We start from the raw sequence: 26275 nt of genomic DNA, 5'->3' as shown, positions 1-26275 counted from the left end.
TACTTGAAAAAGCTTTTTATAATTCTATTAGTGTCTATAAAAGTTGGAGGGGGCAAGCACCTCCTTATTCATTCCAGCAAAGTGGCCTATATTTTCAAATACCTTGATGCCACTGAACTTTTGTCTACTTTAGCTTACATTAGCAGAGACAAATTATCAATCAGATTTGCTACCTCAGAGAAAATAACTCATACAACAATGTTCCCATCAGTTTTGTTTGGCAGCCTCACCCATATCAAGCCATTAATAATATATAAATTTGGTATCTTGCCAAATTCGATTAGCTGAAAGTCCATGGTACACGCTAATATCTATCTCAACAGACTAAGCTAGCTCTATACATAAGTGTTTATAAGACAGCACCAAATCTGCAGCAGAGGATATAATTCTACTTTCTTCCAATGCACATGCATTAGAGGAAAACAGTCTACCCAAAATGAAATGCAGCAGTTTCAAGAGAAACATTGGCCGCTGACATACCCCATAGTCACACACAAGTCTAAGTCAGTGATTTGTGGAGGGGACAAAATGCACCCTCAAAGTCTATAGATGGTAACGAGTGAAGAGGCAATCCATATGCTCCGAGGGACCCAGACAAAGGTATGGACCAACAAGAACATCGTGAGATTTCACAAGGACAAATACAAGATAATGCATCTGACCCCTTCCAGCAGCACCTCCAAGAGACATCAGGGAGCCCTGGTGAGCAGTAAGCTAAACACGTCAGGAGTGCACCCTGGAAGGGATGAAGGCTAACAGCACACTGCACTGCATCAGCAGAAGCGTAGCAAACAGAGCAAGAGAAGTAATTAATCAGATAAATTTAGCACTTGCTAGACTGCATCTGGAAACTGCATTCAGTTTTGGACCCACAGAAAGAAACGCGTCTTATTTGACCTTGCAAAGGAAAGGCTTTGAGGGACCTAAACTACAGTCTTCCAATACCCATGAGTTTACCAAGCACACAGAGCCAAATTCTCTGTCAAGATGCATGGCAGGGTAACAAAAGGCAGCAGTCCGAGATCACAGGGAAGGATCTGACTGGATATGAAGAAATTTTTTTCTTCTCTGAGGATAAAGAACGATTGGAACAGGCTGTCCAGAGAGGTTCTCCATTCTTGGAGGTTTTCAAGGTGTGACAGGAAAGAGCTCCCAGGTCTGAATTCACTGTCAACCCTGCTTTAAGCAGGTTGGACTAGAGTACTCCCGATAGCCATTCCAGCCTGAACACCTCCAAGATTCCAGATCCTCATAGTTACTTTCAAATCACAGAAAACACAAAGAAAAGCCTACAAAGAACAAACATCATCTTCACTTGATTGTGGTTTATTTCAGCTGCTAATTTTAATACACTTAGCAAAAATGGCTGGATGTTTTCATAGGAGTACAGCATCCTATGACAATTTGGGGCTCACAACCTGATGCAATTTCTACACTTTATTAAGGAAATGGGATGAAAAGATACACTTCATCTTGCAAGGCCTTACCTGATAACACTTGCAGTCAATGAAAACAGGAACACCAATGATTCTGAAAGTAAAATCAGTTTGACTAATGAAAGGGTTGCTGAGATCTGTAACTAAAATAACCTACAATACAAAACCTGAAAGCTACATGCACACTCCAATGCAAAAGTTCAGTCATTGAATACAGGTAAAAGATTGATGAGCAATAAAGAAATAGAGTTATGTCAACCAGAGGAAAACATTTCAGAAGCAGCAGAAGAGCTATTAGTGACCATCTAGAAACTAAAAAAAAAAAAACCCAACCAACCTAAATTCAACTCTCTACTCCAAAATAAACTGTATGGTAACGGGTCAGTGCTCCAGTTTACTTGGCTGTAACTACACTGTGTTTAGCAAAAGCACTAAAGCAAGCACTCAGTTGTACAGGCTAAAGCACTCATTAATCGAACAACACTCTACAGAGCGCTTTTGGGGTGCAGTGGTCACATCAATAATGCATTTCAACGAGAGTATGCTGGGGATATATTGAAGCATTTCTGAGATACTCTATATTTTGCTGCTTCATGACCTCCTCATGCGCATTGCTCACTACGTGCCTCGCGCTCATACCCTATAACCATTGCATCATATTCAACACAGAAATCCCACTCCCCACCACAGCTATTCAGCCACCATTTGCATGTTAACCCACCACAGCTGGCAGCAGTTCAGGTAAGACCCATACCAAAAACATCAAATTTTTCAAAATGGTACAAGGAAAATCAGAAGGCCAAGAATTTTTTTGCTCTCTAAGCCATCAAGAGCCACAATTTATTTCCATGTAATCTCAATGACAGACCACCTCTTGTCCATTCCACTGGTAGTACTGCACTGCTCTCGGTACCTGGCACCGTCAACAGTAAATGCAGAATGCTTAAGTGAGGAGGGTCATGCAGAAAGCTCGGCAGGAGGATCTGACCCTTTAACCCACCTCCTTCAACTGTCTCATTTACACATTGAAAAGGGTAACAATTGTACCCTGAAGTCTGGCTTATGTCTTTCAGTCAGTGGAGATTCTCTTAGAGCTCATGTGATAAACATCATCACAACCACAGGGAAGAGAAAGAAGGACAAGAAACTGAGGGGGAAGGAATAAGGATAGCATGGCAATCCAACAGGGATTCACGCCTGCACTTAGTGAACCTTGGGGGCTTATGCATGCACAGACAGCAAAGAGCAGCACTCCCTAACCCTGTCAACCCCAGCTGGTCACGCTGGATGGCTCCCAGGAGCTACATCAGACAGGGATACACATCACCAGGGTCATGCCATGCATGTACTCTAAATTGCAGACCTGTCAGTATTTTGTTTACAAGAATGTATAATATGCTTACAGTCAGAGGGCAAGCAGAATAATTTGGAAAATTACGGCAGCTGGTCCAACTGAGATGGGAGGAGATTTTCTTCACTTTATCTACAGACAGCTGATAAGTGCTTCTGAAATTCATAGCATACAATACAGTTTGTTACTCAACAGAACTACTGGTGCCACATGCTAGTCCTGCGTTCTGGTCAGAAGCTGCTTTTAAGATAACTGGTGCTTTTGGAGTGTCCTCCCCACACACTGGACAAGGCTTGTCGATGTTTATCTCGTAGTCACAAGAGCCTGCTGACACTAGAGTATATGCGTGCTCTCATATGGAAGGTCTAAGCCTCACCCCTTCCCAATATACATCCCTCCCAAAATGACAGGGTAATACATTCACCAAAGGCGACCCTCTGTACAGACCGCCTCTTCTGTAGATGTGAAATGGAGATGTGGTGGGGCTGTACAAGCATAAGCTTTATCTGTGCTGCCGCCTCAGGCGTGGTTTGGAAGGACTGCCCTTTCCCAGGGACCCAGCTCTTCTGCTGGATGGATAGGGAGTGCCTATTCCAACTGAAAAGGTGAGTTATAGCTTGAGTGAAGTCTTCCCTACTAAACACCTGGCTTAGGGACAGAGGGCACTCCTAAACATTAATTCATTCTCTTGAGCTTTCTAACCTTAAGTTCCCTAGTACATGTTGTTTCAGCAAATACATTTCCATATTGTTAACTGTAAAGCTGTGCACACTCACACCCTCCCCTCAAGCATGTGCTAGCATGAAAACTGCTTTCAAACCTCATGTTTTCTCTACAACTAGCGCCAGAAAAGCAAAGCAAGAAATGCAATAGCTGCTTTGCAGCCTGCTGAATACAGTTTCTTGTGCGGAAGATGACAGTTTAGGTGCACACATGAGGTGTGCTGGACATGTCTGGCAAGGTAGGATTAGGTAGGAGGAGCTACGTCTGGTAGTTTCATCCTACTGAACGCAGCAGCGTTATTCAAGAGTACACTAACCCCTACAATGCAAGGGAAATTCTTCATCAAGGGATCTGGGTGCTTCTACAGCACAACAGATGGCTAGAGCTATGAATTAGGAACTAAACACATTATCAGGAGAAACACAGAGGACTCACCTGCTCTGTCACATTGTGCCACAAATCCCCATTCATTACAGGATGACATTGGGAATTGGGAATATAAAAATATGCAACTTTCAAGACAACAAAGTAACCTGCGCTATTTTTCTAAGTCTGACACGCCAAAAATTAAGTTTATTCTGAATAAGATTTCCTTTCAGATCTTTGCTTCTGCCTTCAAAGACTTCACCTACTGAAGTTCAGCGAAAGTACGCTGTAGATCCCCAGTGACCCAGATAGCAGCTGCATTCCAAATTCTGAAACCGCCTTTTTCTCAGCCTGACAGCAATTCTGTGTTTTTACATATCAATTGCCCTTTGAAGACATATCATCTGCCAACAGATTGGCAAGAAGTAATGACACTTAGCAAAAGTCAGAACTGCAAGAACTACCACCTTGCAATAGGTAGCTTCCTGCTGTCATTGATTACTCGTTTCCTGCCACTTCTCCTGTGTAACTGCAGGTCCCATTTCTGTGAATGCTAAACCACATTTCTGCCCTTGTCTCTCAGCTCCTTAGACTGAAAACTACTATCAAGGCAAGTTTCTCAAAATCATGTTTTCTGAAGTATAGTGCATGATGCTGCATAATATATACTACAAGCTTCAAAAAAAGCAAGCTTTCAACGCAGGAGAGCTGCCTACCTCTTCAGAACTCCTCAGGACCTTTTTGTTTATATCAATTCCTGAAAATTAAAAAAGTATGTATTTTTTTCATCTGTGCTCTATCGTGGAAAAGACCAAACTCCTTTTTTTTCTTGTATTAGCAACTGAGTGACCTAAATCATGGAACACATGGACACATAAATGAAATTATCTGTGAAAATTTCATTTTCATTATTCATCTCTGTCTCAAACTGCAGAGGCTTTATCACCTCCCAGTGTCCTAATACCCTTCCTGGTATTTTGTTGCACTACGAAGCTTTAAATCAGCACAGAAAGCTAAGTCACTTAAGAACATCAGCTCCAATAAATCAGGACAACTCTAAGTCTTACATTCTTTCTCTACTTTCTCACCTAGCTGAGAAACCATCACTGCGAATACCAGAGGCTGAGAACGCTAAGAAAACTGAACAGCAAATCAAAGGATGTTTTCTGAGCTTATTTCCATAGGTGGAGTTCGTTGCTTGCATTAAACCATTTTGCTGAGTTGTGCGTGTAATGGTTTTGGAGTTCTATTTCTAAATGAAAGAATTATTTTTCATCAGATCAAAAGTCAGCTTTCCATAGTTTTATTAAGGTTCTTCATATTAAAAACACAAATTTCCAACAAGTGTATACATCTGATATATCTAAAACAAATCAAAAGTCTTATTTTAAAGACTGCAAACTATCTTCTCCGTGTCCAAATAGAAAATAATTACTACAATTTAACCCATAAGATCTGACAACTTAAACCTTTTCCCTGACACCAATTATATTCCAATACCTACTGGATAAGAAGTGTGTGTTGCTGGCTGTATAAAACAATTAACTCCAGAGCTGATCATGAGTCCCTAATTAGACAGCCCTGACTTCTTGAGCAGGAACTGTATCCTACATAATCACTCAGTCATGAAAATTACTGGATTTCCTTCTTTATAGGAATGCTACAGAATCTCCTACACAGCTTTTAACTCCTCACTCATTTTCTTGGGGTCTGTATCTGACTGCAACAGAAGCTCCAAAACAGAACTGGATTTATTGCTGCTGTATTAATTCCCTACCTAGTGACTATAAAGACAGTGAACCATAAAGGTTGTTTCGTGAAGCAACAAACAAGCCAATCACAGCTCCATATATATTTTTAAATAAAAAAAGTGCATCATTATGTATTATTGCTCAAATTCAAACTCACATTAACAGAACAAGCTATCAAAACCAAATGCTCCTCTAAATACCTAAGCACCACCTACATAGCAATATAGAAATCACTAGGAAAAATATTTCACAACTAGAAACATTGAAAACAAAGAGTAGAAAAGCAGCAAGTGACACAAGGATGCATAAGAGAAATATTTCTGTTCTAGTATCTCAAATAAAAAAGAAACACGAGAAAGTTATCTCCTCCTTGAATGATCAGGAAGATTAAGACCATGTACAAGTTTAGAAAAATCGTCACTAGAAATCTCTTCCCTAAGACACTTCTTCACATTAGATAGCGCCTCATCATCACATGCAAGCAGATAGTATTGAGAAGCGGGCACAGAATCAAATTTCACAGGCAGCATCCAGACAGCATATTCCTCTCCAACAGGCACAAAAGTAAAGTCTTATTTTCTTCTGGCTTTGCCAACAATCACATCTATATATCTCATCAGTCTCGACAAACAAAACTAACTGCATAAATAGGTAAAACGATTCCAATTCTATCCTCTCCTTTGTTCAGGACCACTATTAGCAGCTATCACTTTTTAATGCCACCCCACAAAAATCATGCTAATCTTCCCATCATACGCAAAGCCACCTGCCTAACAAAAAAAAAAGCAAAATACATTTCTTTTTCCCTTGAACTCTGCAATATGAGGCAGATTGGGAATGGTCTATAACAAAGACGACGGCAAGTCTTTTCTTGTTTATGCTGGAATTACAAAAGGTACAGAGAGTACACGCAGCATAGAACGTGCAGTTATGACAGAAACATGAAGTAGTAACACCTATTTTACAACATACTTCAAGTCTAATTTTAAGGTCTCAACATGGAAAAAAACCTCCAAGATGGTGTACGTCATCTTATGTGGTGTCTATACATAATGTGACAGCTTCTATTTACACAACTGCTGTTTTTTTCCAGAAGAATCTTTTTCATTCCGTACACATCAGATCTGCCATGAAACCCATGCAGTTAAGTATCACGTATTCAATTAGTGGTCTCTGCTCTGTTCATTGCACAATATCTGCATTATAAAGAGAATAACAATGCACCACAACCAGAATATCTCAAGCATCATGAACATTGAAGAACACAACCTGTACCTCCTGTAAAGAATGCATCCCAATAAAGATAAACAAAAACAAGGAAAACAAAACCAGATTTGTCTGGATCAAAGCCAGGACTATAGTTGACTGAATTCTGTGCTCAAGCCCCCTGACCTAAAAAAGCTTCCAGCAACTTCTCTTCAACTGCTTCTGTACACCAGAGTCCAGATTTCTAAACTGCCACACAAAAATTGGAAAAATCTCACTCTGAATTACAAGGAATCAAGACAAGTTCTCCACTTCAGCAGTCACCACCTTAACCAGAGAGGCACACCTCTGTGTCCCCAAATGTTTTGGGTTTTTTTCTAAAATTTGGAATAACACCTACATCCATTAGATAACACGAGTCAGAATAACTCCATGAACTTAGTCCCTCTTGTACGTGTCTTCTGTGCCTTGTCTTTAGAATTTATTATTCCTTTTGGCAGTGGTTTGTTGTTGTTTTTAAGGGAAAAGAAATAGGAGCTGATCAAAAAAACCTATTCAGTCATGATGTGCAACTACCTTCTCACTGCTACGTTTACACGCCAGCCAAAGAGTCAAGGACCCCAAACCTTTGTACACAGCTGTGCTGACTTTAGCATCTCTTCTCAGACAGCATAATAATTACACTGGCAGAAGTCTGTTAATCCAGGAGGGAATTGATCTGTAAAACTGTATAATTAGCTTCGACAGAACAGGGACATCGATACAGGAACGTCAAATGAGAAAAGGTTGTGAACTCCAACCTCAGTTCTGCACCTCCCCTATTTTAGGAGGACAAGGCTCCTTTGCTCTAGCAACGCTGGGGTTACAAACACACAGCATAAACCCAAGTTCAGCCAGACTCCTCCCTACTTCCAGCAGCCACCGCCTGCCTGGCAGTTCCCAGCACAGGACCTGCAGCTGCTGCAGGAGTGGCCTCTTCAGAGCATTCCCCTTAGGGATTACTCTGCTGAGTCTTCAGCTGGAAAGGCAACAGCCATTTATCCTGCCCTACCTTTCGGCTGTAAACCATCAAAAGATAATTTAATGGAAAAAGACATTAGTATCTGATAGATATATACCTGGAGTCTTCCTTTTTAACATTTCAAAAGTACTGATATAGCAAAAATTACTTATATGTTTTACTGAAATGAAATACCACATAAAAAACAAAGGTGCTTAGCAGCTGTATGAAAGCAGAATAATCTAAGTTTCATAGCAGTGATAGCTTGTCTTTTTAAAAGATTAATCACTATTGGCTTTTTAAAATTTTTTTTTTATGAAACAAAAAATTCATCAAGATGATTCAGAAAGCCAGCCAACAAGTGAAATAAAGCTTTAACTGTATTTAAACATAACAAAGAAAAGCTGAGGATCAGTTCAAGTTATAATTTTATGGTTCATAATTTGGGACTGATCATGACAGCTGCGTACTATAAGACATTTTCAGGACTCTCACACCTCAAAACCTAAGAAGCAAAATAAGCAAATGAAAGAAAGCAACAGCAACTAGGCACATGGGTATGCAACAGCAACAACAGCAAACCAGTAGCACCAGCATCAAATTGTTTGGTGCCAACCTAGATTTTGGCCAGGGCTGAAAGTGACAAGGTAAGAGAGCTTCTTGAAAAGAAATCAATGCTTGAAACCAAAGAGGATCACTGAATTACAAAAACTGTCCCTATTTTTTGCCCCTCAATTTTTAATGAGCAAAATGTTCACTGCACAAGTTAGAAATGCTGCCAATGCCGTTTAAGTGAGGTTTGCTGGTGATTAATAGTATATTCCCTGAAAAGCATGATAAGAAACAAAATAATGAAAAAACGTCAGTTCAAAAGGAAAAACAAGAACCAAGCTGTTCATCAAATACCCTTCTCTAAAGTCCTATAGTTTAAACCTTTGGAAGAAACAAAACACACACAAACCCACAGCAGAAAGAAACCAAAAAGTAAACCAAGGCATTTTAAGAGCGTAATAGGAAAATTTAAAAGTGTGTTCATATTCTACCAAATCTAGTTTCTTGTTCTACATCTTTAATAAGTTACAAGTAAAGACCATAATTCAAAGTTGTTGCTTGTGTTTCCTAATTAACACACATGCTTTGGCAGCTTAGTAAATTGGCTTCAATTCAGCAAAATATTAACCATATGCCTAAAATGAAGAGCATTTTATACCTTCTTGAAGTCAAGTGGAAATAGAAACATGCATATATGTTAAAAATGAAACATATGCTCTAGTGATATGCCCAAACGGAGCCTTGGTGCTAAAAGGTCTTAAATAATTCATGTTTGAAACCATTTTGAAATTCTTCGGTGAAAGGCAATACGTCAAGGAAAATACTGGGCTTCTCCTAATTTTAGCCACTAAGCCTTCAGTATATATATATTTTATTCTTTAAACTAGATGACAGAACACCTTATCACTTGCCCCAGTACTGCAAAGAGGTAACCACACATCTGACCGTAACACCAAGGCCTAATGCTGAAATAAGCACATTATTTTCATACTCCCAGCTGTTGGATACACAACATATTTCCTCATTCTGCAGATGAAATGCAAAAACTAATGAGCTCACCAGCCCCATCGTTCATTTGATAGGCTTAAGATACTTGCACACGTATCAGCCGGTTTTTATTTATTTTTGTAGAGATTTAAATATATAAATAAATACACATCTATTTCATATTTTTTTTTATATATATATCTACACAAACACGTATCTTGCTCTGGTGCCTCCTGCCTGCAGATAGGAATCCATGGAGCCACGCTTCCCCTGAGACTATGTGCCTGGCACCTGAGGGAGCCTCTCCAGCTACATCAGGAACACGATTACCGGGTTATGTTTTTTTCCCCACGCCGGTGACACGCTACAGCCGCTGCATACAGATCCTGGGATATGAAAGATGGATCCTGCTCGCCCCGAGGCAGCCGCCACGGCTCCGCTACCTGCTTCGTTAGAAACGTAGCGGCTGGGGGTTTGCTTCGGCAATGCCGCCCGTCGCTCGCACGGTAACGCAACACCCCGGTTTCACAGACCGGCAGCCACAACGCAACACCGGCGCTCAACCGACGCGCCCCTCGGCAGCCCGGCGGGGAGCGCCTGAGGAGGACGCCGAACCCCGCGGCGGGAGGAGAGGGACGCGGCGGGGCTGAGGGAGCCCCGACGGCGCGGCCCCGGGGAGGAGAGAGGAAAAATCTCCACAGAGATGGCGGGAAATGGGGGTATGTGCCCGGCGGCGGGGGGAAGGGATCGGTACCTGAGGCCGCTGCCGCGGAAGGGGCGCCCCCCGGCAGCGCCGCCCGCTGCTCCTGCGGGCGGGTGGCGGCGGCTGCGGCGTCGACGGGGGGCGGTCGCCCCATCAGCAACAGCATCGCGGCCGCCAGCCCCAGGAGCAAGGAGGAGAGGCGCCCGCAGGTCCCCGGCATGGTGAGCAGCCCGAGGGCAGCGGAGGCATATTGCGGGCGAGGACGCGGGCGGGAGGCCGGGACCAGCGGCTCCGGCGGCGGCGGGACTGCGGCGGCGAGCGGCCGCCCCCACGCGCGGCAGCTGCCGGCCTGGTAGCCGTGCGCCCGCCCCTCCGCACGTGACGGGGGCGGGGCCCGAGCGGCGGGCACGCTCGCAGGCGCTCGGCGGGGCGGGGCTATAGTCTCGCTGAGGGGCGGGCGGGACCGGCGGTAACGGGAGGGCGGTAGGGCGGACCCTTCGCAGCAGAGAGCAAACAGGCGAGCGGCAGCTCCCCGCCGCCTCTCCGCCGGCTGCAGTCCGCCGTCGAAGCTTTTCGGAGGGGGGCGAGGAGCGGGCTAACGGCTTTCCTGAGGAGCCTCGCCGTTGACGTCTGACGGTTGAGGCGTGCCGCGCGCCCCGCCGTCTGGCAGAGGTGAGGGAGAGCCCGGCCGGTGAGGGGGGAGCGCGGCGCCCCTAAACTGACCGCGCCGTGTTCGTTTTCTTTCAGCCCTCCCAACTGGCGGCATTAAAGCAATTTCGACACTTGTTGTTGAGAGCGTTAAAGCGCATTTTGGCAATCCCTGTGCAGCACGTCATGTTACGGGACAGACGCTTAAGATTGCCTTCCCTCAGGCGCTGGTAAGTGGCAGTCATTGTGGCAATCATCGTAACTGTATTAGGAGCATCTCCTAAACCTTTGATTCTACACGGGCGTAGCTTTGCAGATTTACATGTTTATTCACATTAAAGGCCCTGATAGCAAACATTACACATTTTTAAAAAATTAAGGATGCACATTAACATAGGTAAAATTGGAATCCGTGTCTAGACACAACCTAGGGTGGGATCATGGAAAAGTTACTAAAGTTGTCCACAGCAGGTAAGACTGTTACGCTGGAGCAAAGGCAGCACATCTGGACAAATCAAACTCTCCCAACATGATGCGGCCATCTGCACAGTTGAGACCTAAATACATACTCACACAGAATTTCACACTCGTTTTGATGAGCATGCCTAGACCATGATTTCAGTGATGCAAACATCTCATTTACTCTCCTCCAGCAGCTCACAAGGAGGAGAGATTCCTTCTTTTGTTCAGAAAACATTTGTTCAGTACCTACTTGCCTCGTTAAAACCCTCTCACCCAGCTTCCTATTTCAACCTTTTCTCTGGGCACTGCAAAGAAAAAGAGGCTGCTTCTGGACAGCCTCTGTTAGAGTTGAATTCATTTTGGAAGCCCTGCAGCATTGCACTCAGGTGGAAGGAAGGGGTCTATAGAAAGCTAGCTAATGCTTTGAACAATTTGCTGCTTTTATTAATGAATTTGATGAATGACTATGTAGTATTGGGAAAGCATGGCTCACATGCATGTTCATTTCCAAATGTTTGTACACTTGGACTTTTAGAAAGATACAAATTACATTTATTTGGGAAGGAATAGTTGAACGTGGCAGCTGCAACATTTTAAATTAATGTCGATGTGAATATGCACCATTATTCATTTATAAAGGTCTGAAACAAATCTGTTAAATGTGATAAAAGTTTTATTGAAAATGGCTCCAAAAGGGGAATAATGCATGTAGAAAGTGGTTGTACTGCATTTAGATAAATTACTAAGGAGGGATTAGAGTACACAATAACACCCATTTCAGGAAAAAAAAAAAAAAACCAACAGGATTCTGTTTCCTTAACCATTTTTTTTTTTCTACAAGAGATGGAAGTTGATAGTAAGTATTTTATTTCAACTGAGTATTTACTTGAGGAAATATGTCCAGCAGTAACTTCTGCTATCTTTAAAGGTTGCTCACACATTCTTCAAACAACCATCACCATCAACTACTGAAGGGATGTAACATGGCATCTGATACTTTGTCAGGGACTGAAAAGCATGTACACACATGATACAGAAATGTAAGTGTAGATATAGATTCTGCAAAACTCTGAAAAGCAGTAACACACATATAGTCTGCATGTGAAATTGTAAAGACTTGTAATGTGGTATTTCACTGTCTTTTTGTTGGTATTGTGCATTTGTGTCCTGCAAGCTTAGTCTTAGCATGTCCTGTATACCTGTCAAGAGAGGTAATGATTCAGCACCAAACTTTATCAGAACTATATGGTAAAACAGATTGATTGTGAAATACCCTGTGAGGAAATGGGCTGCTGACAGCACTAACTAATTCTTTATGTATATGAGACAATATATTGATGAGATGTTCATACAAAAACTTTTTTTAAAAAGTATTTTCAGTTCTTCACTGTGTTCTTAAAATTACTTGAACTGACAATTTAAAAATATATTAATGTACTAATATGTAATAAAGTATTAATGTATTGGTAAATTAATTTACAAACTCACTAATGATAAAAGCATACAATAAAATATCATACATGTATGCAAAGAATTAGAAACCTAGACAATGTAAAGCAGCATAACTCCAGTGTTTCTGTAAATAACCTGTAAAAACCCATCATTTTGTTTAAGGTGGTTATGGTTTAAGATGGGAATTTGAAAAAAAAAAACCCCACCACTGTTGCTTTGTTGCTGTATGAGACAGCTGTTGTCACTAATTTCTCAATAATGTATTAATTTGAAACTGCTAAACAGATGTAGTTATCACTGTGCTGATAACTAACTGAAGGTACCTTATTTAACAAAAACTATGCCTGTGTTGGCTGCAGTGCGTATTGAACAAATCATCAGCGTCATGTTTTGGCTACTACTGTAATGTTTCTTATGCACATTAGGTGATGTGCGTGCAATAGCTAGTAGGTGATTAGTACTGTGAGGTCACTGGAAGCTGATAATTGAAACACAAATATCAGTTTTTCATCTTTCCAGTGTCCTTTTTTATTATTTTCTTTATGTTAACAAATTCGCTACTAGCAATCCAGGAAACTCAGAAGTTTTTCCTAAAGGGTTCACAAGCACCAACATTTATTTGTATACAAGTATTCTAGCAGTGTAAAATAAACATTTATGCCTTTATTGTGACACAAAATATTTACCATCACCCTACTCAAAGATGAGTATGGTTGTTAATCAGAATGTAATACTAAGGTAAAATTAGCCTAATAATACAACAAGAAAAGAAACACGACCTTTCTGCGAATTTTCCTAACCAAAGGACAAGAATTCACCATTTTCTACAGTGGTAGCGATAAAATCTGAAACATTTATTTCTGGTATACAAAAATTTTTGTAGGAAATCAGTTTTCTGGTGACAACATATAATTTGTGACTAGATCGTCTTTCTTGCTTGTGATTACAAAATCTTTTGACTCCAGGTTAATATGCGCCACTTTAGCTAAGCACGTAAAAATTGTGTAAATGTGACCTTTTCATATTTAGTAGATAACTGTGGATTACAAATATATACTATGAAATATTTTCAATATGCCATTAAGTGCATTTTTAAAAAATACACCTAGAACAAAAAAAAACCCAACAGAATTCCTGTTAATTAAGAGGTATTTTATTCCAAAATTCTAAATATCAGAATCAACTCAATACTTATATTTTCAGTTTATCCAATCATGATATTTTGAAATTGTATACATAGAAAAATACAACCTAGTAAAATCAATTTGAATTAAGATTAAAAACAGAGTTGAAAAGAAAACCATAGCTTAATAGCTATGTATTTGATATCAGTACAAAATTACTGTGCCACAATACCCACTTTTTTGCAAGATTTATAATTTAATAAAAATAAGGTGACTTCAAATGTATATTGCTCTCCTTAAATGTACCGAAGACCTTTGAAACAAGTTCATAGTTACTAAAAATATTCCCATTTATGTTACAAGTATTTACTACGTGACTAAGAAACCCACAATGCAGCACTCATGTTAGTACGTTAATTTTCTGCTTGTGCAAACAATGCTCTACTGATTTCATGCATGAGCAAGAACAAAAAAAAGGCCAAAGAAATCTATTACAAAGAAATAAAATGTTACATTTTCAACATATTTGTATCATAGCATAGAGGTTTCCTTCATGGACTAGAAAGGGCCACATAAACCTGTAAAAGTTTTCTGAAGATTCAAATGCTACATTAAATCTTCATTTAATTTGCAAAAGCCAACGGTCAAGTTATTCAACCTTAATGCAGCATATTTGGAGAAGGTCATTGCATGAAAGGTTAGGGTTCCTGTTTTATATAAAAATTCTACACACTGGAAAAAAATAGACTGAAATACTAAATACCACAATCACATGAAACAGTAGTAGCACTACAGACTCAAACCCATTATTGTAAAGTCTCTAGTCAAATTTTCCACAGTGGATTTAAAGAATATTGTACCAATTTTCAATAACTCAAGAGTTAGTAACGGATACACTTTAGAATATACATCACGTTTCACCCAATGTGGGTTATCAAAAACTTTCTATACCATTCATTTATCACCTCAATTTAACACACTGGTTTTGTTAACGTCCTTAAAAATACCAACCACTGCAAGTCAACAAATGCTACATCCCTTCTTAGGCAAACAAAAATAAACAGACAACTTGGCAGTGAACCACTTCTGATCATGTTATATTGCACTTGGGAATTAGAAGCTAGAGATTCCGTACCAAAGAGTTCAGATCCCACTCAAGTCAATGACAGTTATTAGAGCTCAGCATATAATCATGATCCATGTGGGAATTGTTTGCGATAGTAGGTCACTGCTAACAGGGAACTAAAGAGTTCTTCCCACCTCAGAAACAGACAAACAAAAAAAAAGTCATTTCTTTGTTGTAAGGCTCATCTATGGTCTGCTACCACCTTTATTTTTTCAATTTCCATTTTCCTTTTATAAAAGCCTATTTCTCCCCCCCCCCCGCCCTTAACAGCCCGCAGCATTGAACGCAAAGGGTCACATTCCAAGCCAGTTGCCACGAATGTCAGGTTTCCTGGGACTTCATCACACTGTGAAAGGTCTTAGTCTAGACTGAAAGCAAAAACTGGCTGGATTTTTCACCAGAATAATGCTGCTCTGCGAGTGTTTCTGAGGGTGTAGGAAAAAATACTGCAGGGCCTATGCCAGGGTAACCAACAGCAAACCTGAATGTTGCAAAAATCTAAGCGCAACATGAATCCTTCAAGTCACCAAGAACGTGCTGATTATAGCTGAAATACTTTCAAAATACCCGTGAAAGTTTACCTACAAGACTATTTAAGTATGGACACAAGTTTAGAAACAACTAAATATTAAAAATCTTTGCTTGGAATAAATGTTTCATAAAGAAAGAGCATATATAATAAACTTCCTTGAAGTTTCCATGAGTATTATGCGAATCAAAGATCAATGTGTAAACCAAAATTTAAAACAGAAAAAATGGGACAAAGTTATAAACTTGATACTGATATCTGCGTACATTTCCTCAAAGATTTCTACTTATATTGATAAACATATTCCATATTTGACTTTGCAGTCGCACTTAAACAAAAGCTATCTCCACAATTTGGTAATTTCGTGAAAGAAAGAAATGTAAACCTATAAATTAGGTTCCATGCTTTTACGTTTTTCTAAATATTGCCAAATGTAGTGGTAATATGCATTTTGTAATATAAGTCACTTTCATATTGATCGTGAGATGCTACAGTAATTGCAAACTGGAGTACTTAGAGAATTTTATATTTCATTATAAAAGATATAGCTCAAAATATTTTCATTGTCTAAATAATTACATAGCTGTTGATTTTATATTCATTAAAAATATGTTTCTGAAACATAACTCTCAAAAGAGAATTATCTGTTACTGTACTTGTTGGGGGTTTTTTAAATGCTTGCAGTATGCATCTTATGCACATCGATTTTGACTCAAGGACCTTAATTTCATTCCAAAAGACATTTTTCAATTTTTTTTTTTAAATTTTAACATCATTCTACAATAATTGCTATAAGAATACATCAATGCCTGTAAGTCAGTATAAAATTTATACTGACACAAATACATATATAGTATGTAATCTTATTGCTTAATCTAGAATGTGATATCAAATGTTTCCTGTGCTCCCGTTCAGGAAACCATCCAGTTCAGAATCTTCTTGAAGCAAATGTTACTTTAACCTGAATTTGGGGTGTTATATCTACAGTCACTAAGTAACCTGTATACTCCATTTACATATGCTACTAGGATTTTTTTTAACCAAACTGCAAATCAGTGGACATGGGAGGAGCAAGTATTTCCTCTTATTCTCCAGTGGAATGCAAGAAAATAAAAATCACTTAAGTCTTATTTATGTAACTTGAATAAGTAGAAGAAACTTGCCATAGCTATGGTAGTTGTACCAACAAAATGTACCTTTTTATCTCGAAAATCAGCAAAATGAGAGTTTCCAGTTGCCACAGTAAAATTAAGATGCAGTTAGCACTGCCATTAACAGTGCTACTGTATCCCTTCCACGTGAGCTGAAGAGATCTTGATCATAGTTTGTTTTGGGTTTGGTGTTTGGTGGGGGTTTTTTTTATTTTTAATTTTCATCTCCTTATAATGCCTAGACATGCAAGTAGTCTAATAATTTTCAAGTCAACACGGTGTGTACATGTAATGAAAGCACACATGTAAGAATTAGAGCTATAATCTGTCTGACAGACTCTTAAGCTTCTTAATCCACTAAGATTAAGACTGGATAAAAACAATCTCCTTGCATATAGATAATCAGTTGACAAAGTGTGTGAACTAGAAGCCTATGTAAGTAACTGAAACTGTGTTTTATAAAAGTCACATTTTGAGGCCAGGACCAAAGCCTGACTCCTGATTCTTTATTATATTACTACTAACAATACTAGAAGTGAAGACAAAATAAAACATTGGCCACACTGAAGACCTTGAAAATTCAGAGAAAGCAGAATTATGCCCCTACCCTCTCATATAAACTAATTAAATCTAAACAAATTGTCTAAAACAAAAGACAGGTAAATGGATAAATATGCAAGCCTGTATCTGATACACATACTGGCCCCCACAGACTTTGTGCTGCGTCTCTGACTCAAATGCCACCACAGTTCAGTGAGTAAGAACATACCTAACAACAAAAGCTATTTGTGGACTTTAAATCTCAGTAAGGATGCAGAAGTAAGAGTTGAATCAAACTGGTCATTTCAGATAATTCTGGGCTTAGTGGGCATTGCAGTATTTACGGGTGAGATGCAGCTTTGAACAAAAACCCCAAGATACAAAACCAAACCAGAGCAGAGCTTTTATCCTTTTAAGAGCTTGTCTACATAGAAATCTCACTGGTGTAATTACAGTAGAAGTCTTCCTTTCTGTATGTGGCTGCAATATGTGGAGTTTATAATGTAATTTATTCCCTTTTTGGAACAGAGGATAAACAAATCTTATATAAGGCACCTTTGTAATAGCTTAAGTATGTCCACTCTACAATTTTTGCAACACAGCTACATGTAGTTGCAAGCCAAACAACCTCCTACTTTGCAGTTATGTGTCTACTGAAATGCATACAATGTTCATGTGATCTCTTGTTACGTATAAGAAGCTTCATTTTACCAATGCTGAGGGAAATAAGCTAAGAATGATGTAAACCTGTGGCTTTGAGCCACTGAACTTTTGGTATGCTTAAAAATCAACAATGAAACAAAATATTTAGTGTCTTTTCCAGTAATGAAATGTATTAAACAATGAAATGTCTTGTGCAATGAAATGTCTTTTGAAACGTACAAGGAACAAATGAAATGAAACAAGCCAAATCAACCTTCTCTTTTCAAACCCTTTCTCACTGCCAGCTATACTCTGTTTCATTTGACAATCTCACTGTTCTCTTAGGGCAGGTGACAAGGCAGGTGTGAGCATGGCTAAAGTACTGATGTCATCTATATGCATTTGGCTGGCAGATAGTGTAGTTTAAACAGTCCTTACATTATTCCATCCTGCACTTGGACATGGTCAACCACAGAATGTGAGAATTATAAACAGCTTTCTCACAGTGTATCAGGTAACCTGTCACAAATTATTCCCTCCATTGTTTTGCCAGAAACTGAAATTCAACCCGAGTAATGTAAAGACTGATCTTCAAACCCTGTGGAGGTTGGACTTGTGAACATAAAGGCTATGGGTTTTCTCATCAGACATGTCTGTTGGCAGCCACAGTCCAGCGTCTTGTCCCTGGCAGTACCCGAATGGATCCATGCTGCCAGGAATTCTGTGGAACACCTGGATCCTGCTGCGTGGAAATACACAGCAGAGTCTTTGGATGTTGCCCTGAATCTTTTCACTAGGTCCCAAAATAAGCACATCATCCCCAGCTTTCTACTGCTCACTTCCATTTCTGTAGGCACAGTCCCTACAGCAAGAGACGTAGGACCTGGAGAACAGTATTTGTGAAGTCTAGAGGGAAACCACAAGACAGATGACTGAGCAGGAAGGGGGAGCAGGCATGCAGAACAGCTATGAGATGTGAATGATTCTACTGAATAATCTCTTTAATATTTTTTGAGCAGGAGGAAAATCATTATCAGAGTTAATGGGTCAAATAATATTCTTCAGTTTTGTAAAACAAGCTACGTTCACTTTTTTTGTGCAACTAGCTTTCAAGAGCTAGGAAATGAAATGTAGTGTACTCCAACAAAAGTTGATGAAAAACTAAACATGTAATCCAGCAAGTATCTATGGAAGCTGTTGGCTTCTAGATCAAACGCAGAGTATGTGTAGCAATTCATGTAAAGTTGGTCCGTGAATCAAAACAGATAATGTCTCCTACATCCCGATAAGCAAAATCATAGCACTACGTATTACTTTTTTTTCACACACAAATCAGTGCAGATGCATTAGTCACACAAATGAACATAATTAATACAAAAAGGAGGATTTAAATATATTGCTCTTATCTTGTGTGTGCTGATACCTTCTGAGACCAGCAGCTTTGCAGTCATGAGTGTATTTTCCTTAAGGGGGAAACCAGTATTTGTAACCAAGACGTAGGCATTTTAAAACTTCAGAATGTCTTACAGATAAAACTCTGCTTAAGCTTCTGATGTTCCTTCCCCATTCTCATGTGGTTGCAGTTGTTCTCTTTCTTGTTCTTCCTGAGGTGGTCTCACACGTTTGAAAAAGCCCATCTGTGATTCAGAGAACAATAAAGAAATTGCACTGTGATTTTCAAAATATACACACATTCTTTCTCTTTTCTTTTTGATCGGATCTTAACTGATCAGTGATTTGATTTTTTTCTCTCCTGCTCTGTTTTTCCTTATTTTTGACCTCCAAAGCCAGTAAGTATCAGCTGACAAATTAAAGCAAGTAATTCAGCACTGAGACATCCTCTTTTATTCTCTCTGACAAAACTGTAAAGTTTTTACAGTTATCCAAAAACTTAACTGATTCACATGATTAGGGGACCAAGGTATTTCTGCAAGTTGCTGGTACTATTTGAAGTATTATACGTCACTAATAGGGAAAAGAAAACAATACAAAACACCCAAATACAGTACTTACCCTGTACATAACAAACACTAGAAGAGCCAAGAGCAATAATCCAGCTAGGACAGCCAAAATTATAACCCACACTGGCACAGGCATAGGCTGTGGTTGAATGCCCCATGTAATATTTGTAGTAACCTAATAGAAAAACACAGTAAATCACACTTTACACAGCAGTGACATGCTGAGTTCCTTCATACAGTTTAAGTCTTGTATATCTTCATTCTGTAGTGTTTACAGTAATCTTAATCCAGCATAAATTACTTTTTCTGTCCAATATGAGTAAACACCTATAGATTAATAGTGACATAAAGGCTTCACGGACTCAAATTTAATAGGATTTTAAAATTAAATAAAATAGGGGTTAGAGGGTTTGGGGTTTTTTTGTTTGCTTGGTTTGGTTTTGGTTTTTCGCAATCAGCGATACCACAGCAACATGTATTCTGTAACACTTGATGATTTTCAGTAAAGCTGTAGGAATTTGGAAATATTTGGGAATTAGAGAAAAATAATTCAGGGCCTTTTTTTTTTTTCTTCTTAAAATGCAGTATTCCTTGAAACAAAAATCAACTCCACAGGGCTTAGTAGAAAAAAACCAGTTTCAATCCCTTAAGATCTTTATGCTATAGCACCCACAAAAAAATAATTAATTTAGCAGTCCAAATAAATGGTCTATATCTTCCTTTCTGTTTGCACCCTGTCTCCTTTCTCTTTTAAACCCTCTAGGGCACAGATGGTCTTTTTGTTCCACATTCACATAGTGTTTCATACGATACAATAAAGGTCCATTATTCAAGCTCTAAGTACTACTACAGTAGAAGACAAATTTCAAGTAAAATATTTCTCTAACAATGGCATTAACAAGAATATTAGAACTGTTCACCATCATTTTTTTCATTTTCAGTTATGTCTTTAAAGCTACAAGTATTGTTAACTCTAGTTTTAGGACAAAATATTTTGTTTTACCCTCATTGTGTGTGTGTAACTGAAGGTAATACATGAATCAAATACTTGATAAAATTACAATTATACCAAGCCACAAAAAAGCTACTCAACAATCATTAGTTTTGTATTAATTTTGAAGTAATTATGTACAGTGACTCAAGCTGGATGTAAATGACTTACTACTGTAGAATTGTGGATATCTTCAAAGGAAAGGTTCTTATAAGGGAACTCTATAACATTGAAAGAAGCAGATGACTTGAGAGAATAGGAGTGATTCTGATTTTCTTTCTATATAAGAAATAACAAAGTTAGTATTGCATGTGAATACAAAAAAAAATAAATCACTTTTTATGTTTCAGAAGCAGGGACAGAATGTTCACAGTCACTCACATTCATGAAAGTTTGGGTCCAAAGGCGTGATTTTAAATACAATATTGCACTCTTTCCCCTTTCCAGATGGCCAACTTGACAGACTATCTTTAAACAATCAGCAGTTCCACAGCCCTGCATATAGAAAAAGGAAGGATATTCCAAATATGAAAATATTTTAAAATTCGTTAATGGCATTACTTTACTCATATACATACTTTATTGTCCTATTTTCCTGGCAAGGCACCATAACCTATTCAAACATATTAAACCCAAGTATTGAATATTTACTTATAGTGTCCCATAAGTTTGCATTCAGAAAAATATTATGTGAACCACTTGAATCTCAAAGGTGAAACAGCTGGCAATAGCTTTAAGATATGTACTTTATCTATATATGTACGAAAATATGTTCGGGGGGAGGATTGGGGGGGTGGCTTGTGATCAATTCACATTACCATCCTCCACATGTTTTTTGATAGTAAAACTCATGGCAATTAACTGCACTTGGTGCCAGCAAAATACGCTTTGGTGCCTTGAACAGAAGTCTTTGAACTTGACTCACTGACCAACGTAATAAGCCATACTTAGGACTACAGAAGTTCAACTGGCCTTTCTCAACCACACTTCCATTAAAATCCATCAGAGAATATTGATGCTAAACCATTGGTGTTTCAAGAAAGCAGAGCAAAACAAAGCTTCGTTTTATAATTGTGATTTTAGCTGTACTATAGATAAAAGCACTGCACAGCATAGGTACATCTGCCAGTCTAAGTACAACTCAGTGAAATTATATAAACTGGGTATTAGTCTCTGGGGTGAAATCCTGCTAAGTCATTGGGAAGATCTGGCAAAACCCAAGCCCTAAAAAAAAAAAAAAAAAAAAATAAAATTCAGAACTGCATTTATATTTGTAGCTTAAAAGTAACTTTTCCCACCATAAAATCAGAAATTAATTCCTATTTTCAGTTTCTTTGCTTGCCCTAAACTCCTAAACTTTTAACCCCAAACTCCTAAGCAATTATCTCAGCTGTCCTGCTGTCATGGTCTAGCCCCAGCCAGCAGCTAAGTATGATGCGGCCACTCTCTCACTCCTTTGCCCCTCTCCACCCTGTGGGATGGGGAGGAGAGTTGGAAGAAAAAGGAAAAACTCATGGGCCGGGATAAGGACAGTTTAATAGGACAGCAAAGGAAGAAGAAAACAACAACAACATCATCATTCATAAAAGAACATGGAAAGCAACTCATACACAATGCAATTTGCTCACCACCTGGAACCCGATGTCCAGCCTGTCCCCAGCATCCTCCTCCCAGCCACTCCCCCCTTATATACTGAGCATGATGTCATGAGCATGATGTCATGGCATTGAATATTCCTTTGGCTAGTTTGGGTCAGCTATCCTGGCTGTGTTCCCTTCCAGCTTCTTGGGAAAATTAACTCTATCGTAGCTGAAAAAAACAGGACACCTGCCTTGCTCAAAGCAGGCATAGGTTCATTTCTGCAAGAGCACTTACAAAGACAGCAACACAGTAATATATTTAACTTCATATTACAGATTATTTCCAATCTTGTTTAGAAAGGACAGGTCCTCCACGTGCCTGACTGCAGAATGTTCACTGATCAGCTAGGAAACACATGTTGTGAAATCAACTGTCATTTGTAGCAAAGCTGATGACTGCAGCACTCACTGCTGCTTCTCAGTTAGCCTGTTTTACCAGCCTTCCTCCTACGAAATAGTGATTTTCAAATTCAGGAAACAGCACAATATAGAAGACTGACGCTGAATGAAGCGCCCAACTTGACCTTTGTTTTTAAGGACTTAAAATGCATCAGCACAAAACTTTAGGCATGTGCCTCATTGGCTGATTACCCTGAGGAAAACTGATGCACACTGGAAAACAAAAACAAACCAAAAAACCAGCTCCAGAGTATTTGAATTTTTTCCTCTGTTAACTGTTTAAATACAGAACTGAAATAATTCTTCATCTCATAGAGCTTACATCTCTCCATTAAAAAAACAAATTTATCAACAACACTGAAAGCTTACCAAAGTATGCACGTCTCCTTCAATGGCAGATAGATCCCTTCGACTGATACGATGATCGCGATTATCTTCCCTGCTAAGTGTTTCATTCTTATCATCATCTTTAGAAGCAGAAATCTAGGATACACCAAGGAAACCAAAATAATAAGTAATTCTTACATTTAGATATTTGCAGACTTCAAAGTTAAGGTCAAGAAAACATATAACTGGTCAAGTTTCTCCTTTTCTATCCTAGCTATTCCTCAGAACCTGGCTTAACCTACAGCTGTAATTAAAATGTTACTCCTGCCTTTTCTAGATCACTGATGCAAATTTCTACTAAGATCTATCACAGTGCCTTGAGTATATTAATTCTTTTTCAACTCAAAACTTTTTCATTAATAGAAAAAAATATTCTTAGACTGCAATAAATAATTCAATTTTGCAATCTTTTATTAAAGATTTTTCCTCAACATTTCAGTTTTAACTCTGAAAAAATAGCACTAGTATGGTACTGACGTACCACATACCAGTGCATGTGTGTGCACATGCCCAGACATACACAAAAAACTTTTTTAGGAGGAGCTTGGAAAAGTATACAGTAGGTTTAATAAATTATTTCAGTAATCCCTTAGAAATTCCCAATGTAAAATTGCAAATTTACACATGGGACTAGGCAGAGCCATGCTCCTTGCCCTCTAAATAACAAATTTAGATGAGAAAACTTACAAGAGTTGTAAAAATTATATTACAAATGGTATAGCAAAAGCACAGGAAATTTGTGTTTATATATTCACTAAAGTTGCTTTCTGATTATCAAAGATACCTGAGTATTCTTTGTTGTCCTATACCTTGAATATCTTCCCTTAGTCTTTTAATACACATTTGCGTGAATTCTTCTAGAACTAACATACTGATTTTTACTACTTGTTCTAAATTCTTAGAATTCAGCGCTCTACTCTCAATAAAACTTGCTGTTTTTTATCTGGTGTTTCTTTGTCTAGTCCCACTTAGGAAAAAGGAGTTTCTTCTGCTCTGTGCTCTAGAAACGGCATGTTCTGCTGGCAGTGATAGCATACTTTTAAGCCCACTGAAACACCTCTGTGGCATTTGGATGAGGGCTTAGATAAATAAGCTAGTAATAGAAAAAATAGTACCATTTTGTACCAAGAAATAAAACCCAGAAAAAATACATAACAGCCCAGAAACATCTGGAATGTTTTTGTTCACGACCACATTTAATATAATCCCATTGCTTTGGACTTAAAACTCATACAAGAACAGTCTTCAAGAAAAAGACAACACCACAATCAACAAAAAGAAATGAGAAATTCATGTTTGGATTGGCAATCTATTGTCTACCTTTTATTTCACCTGCTATATACATTGACAAGTACTATCAAACGGTGCAGTCTTGTTCCTCGACAACAGATGAAAACAACTCAGCATTAGACATTCTCACGCATTTGGATATTTTGAGCGTGTTTCCAAAAACAAATTAATTTACTTCATTCCACTCAAACAAAACCAAAAACATCCTGCTTACCTTAATTTTCAATGGATTGATTTCCATATCAGAAGTGCAGTTCATGGGACCGTCAATTTCATACTGAACAATATACAACAGTGTGTAGTTTTTGTATTTGTAAGGCCACTGCAGAGTCATCATCACCTTGCTGAATGCACTTGGACCATTGTTTCTCAGCTGATTATGAAAATAAAGTTAATAGATGTAAAAAATCCCACACAAACAAAAAAAGAAATGCTGCCACCTTTGTTAATGTGCATATAGCTGTTATTTTATATTTGAGCCATAAACGATACTGCTGCTACCCTTACCCCCCAACCAGTTATGGCAGTAGCATCAACAACTTCACCTAAAAATAGTAGCTAAACTTCAGTCTCCCAACAGGCAAAACTTAAAGTTACTTCTGTAATTTGATAAAAATCACTTCAAAAGCAAAGCTATATGGCATTAGGTTTTTTGTCTTGAAGAAACGGAGGTTTTTTTAATTGAAAAAAAAAAAAAAGTGTTTTTTGTAGCATATTGCATGAATCACAGCCACTGTGTCTCAGCCAAGATACAGATACATACAACCATAAGTTTCTTTAGATAAACGGTCTCTTAAGTTCTAGAACAAACTTTAACTATTATTCACACAGTGCTCTCAGTAAGTTTTATTAAACAGTCTAGATTAAAGCTGTGATCATTCTTTTAACGAAATTTTAAATACTTAAAATTTTTCAAGGCGAAAGACTTTACAATAATGATTCAGAACAGTTGGAATACAAATGATGATACTGAATAATTTAAAGCCATGAGTCATCTTCTCAGTTCAAGTTACTTAAAATGTTTTATCTAGATTTCAAAGGGCTAGAAAATAAAATGTATAATGATGCAAAAAAATAAGCCTCTTCTGTTTGGCCACTCCAGTTACACTAATTGCAGGCATTCCAATCCTTCTCGCAGATAACAGTTATTGACCTACCATAAAAAATAAAAAAAGTAAAATGAAAGAATCTTTGTTTCCAAGCAAGAGCAAAATGAAGAAAAAAGTTAAAATTTACTGCAGAGAAAAGCTACACCAAAAATTTTCTTTCTCTTCATTTATCACAGAACTGCGTAATTGACATTAGTAGTAATTGCGTACCTCATAGATATGCTGAACTAGAGGCCCAATATCATCTTCTGTTTCTGGATTCTCCTTCGGCTGCCAATTTGCAATAGGAAGGAATATGTGATCAGGCGACGACACGCTAAACAGTGGAACAAACATCATTATTGTCAAGTATGAAACAATAAATGTAATTCTCTAGAACGTCTCAAAAAATATAATCTCCAATTTTTCATCCTCTGTATATAAGAACAGAGGTTGAGTGGCTTGTATAGTAAATGTGCAGTTTCTTCTCCACATGAAAAGATGAACCTTGTATTTAGAAACATTTTCTTTCCCTGTCTTAAACTTTGGATTCATCCTACAACATCCAGTAAACCATTAATAGGATTAAGATACCTGTCATCCAAAAAACCACAAAAGTGTGAAATACTTTGATAATGAGAAATATTGATGATGTAGAGACTTACCAGTGCAGTCATAAGAATAATTCAGCATGCACTAAAAAAACAGTGAGACTAGCAATAATGTTTTTCAGTTGTGCCATCTCCCCACCTCTCTGATTGTAACAAAAT

The 26275-nt window shown here is 38.5% G+C and overlaps 2 protein-coding genes across 3 annotated transcripts in view; both read right to left on the bottom strand.

Moving 5' to 3' along the window:
- FAM171B (family with sequence similarity 171 member B) overlaps nt 1-10443 on the bottom strand; it is a 36648-nt gene extending 26205 nt beyond the window's left edge. Inside the window, exon 1 of the mRNA XM_075756128.1 lies at nt 10127-10443. Within this exon, the coding sequence (XP_075612243.1) occupies nt 10127-10295 (169 nt within the window). The 5' untranslated portion in view covers nt 10296-10443. The remainder of the gene's footprint in view (nt 1-10126) is intronic.
- A 2697-nt stretch (nt 10444-13140) lies between these two features.
- Nucleotides 13141-26275, bottom strand: part of ITGAV (integrin subunit alpha V) — a 52282-nt gene continuing 39147 nt past the window's right edge. Inside the window, exons 24-31 of one of the 2 annotated variants that reach the window (XM_075756126.1) lie at nt 25737-25842; nt 24632-24790; nt 23110-23223; nt 21083-21196; nt 20873-20980; nt 19763-19885; nt 19277-19386; nt 13141-15021 (exon numbers count right to left, since the gene is read on the bottom strand). In XM_075756126.1, coding sequence (XP_075612241.1) covers nt 19291-19386; nt 19763-19885; nt 20873-20980; nt 21083-21196; nt 23110-23223; nt 24632-24790; nt 25737-25842 — 820 coding nt within the window. In that variant the 3' untranslated portion in view covers nt 13141-15021; nt 19277-19290. Of the gene's footprint in view, nt 15022-18732; nt 19387-19762; nt 19886-20872; nt 20981-21082; nt 21197-23109; nt 23224-24631; nt 24791-25736; nt 25843-26275 lie in introns of those variants that run through there. The other variant, XM_075756125.1, reaches the window with a different exon arrangement.

Source organism: Balearica regulorum, chromosome 6, assembly GCF_011004875.1.
Source record: "Balearica regulorum gibbericeps isolate bBalReg1 chromosome 6, bBalReg1.pri, whole genome shotgun sequence".
Lineage (NCBI taxonomy): Eukaryota > Metazoa > Chordata > Aves > Gruiformes > Gruidae > Balearica > Balearica regulorum.
Note: the sequence above shows the minus strand (reverse complement) of the source record. Positions and strands in the feature narration are given on the sequence as shown.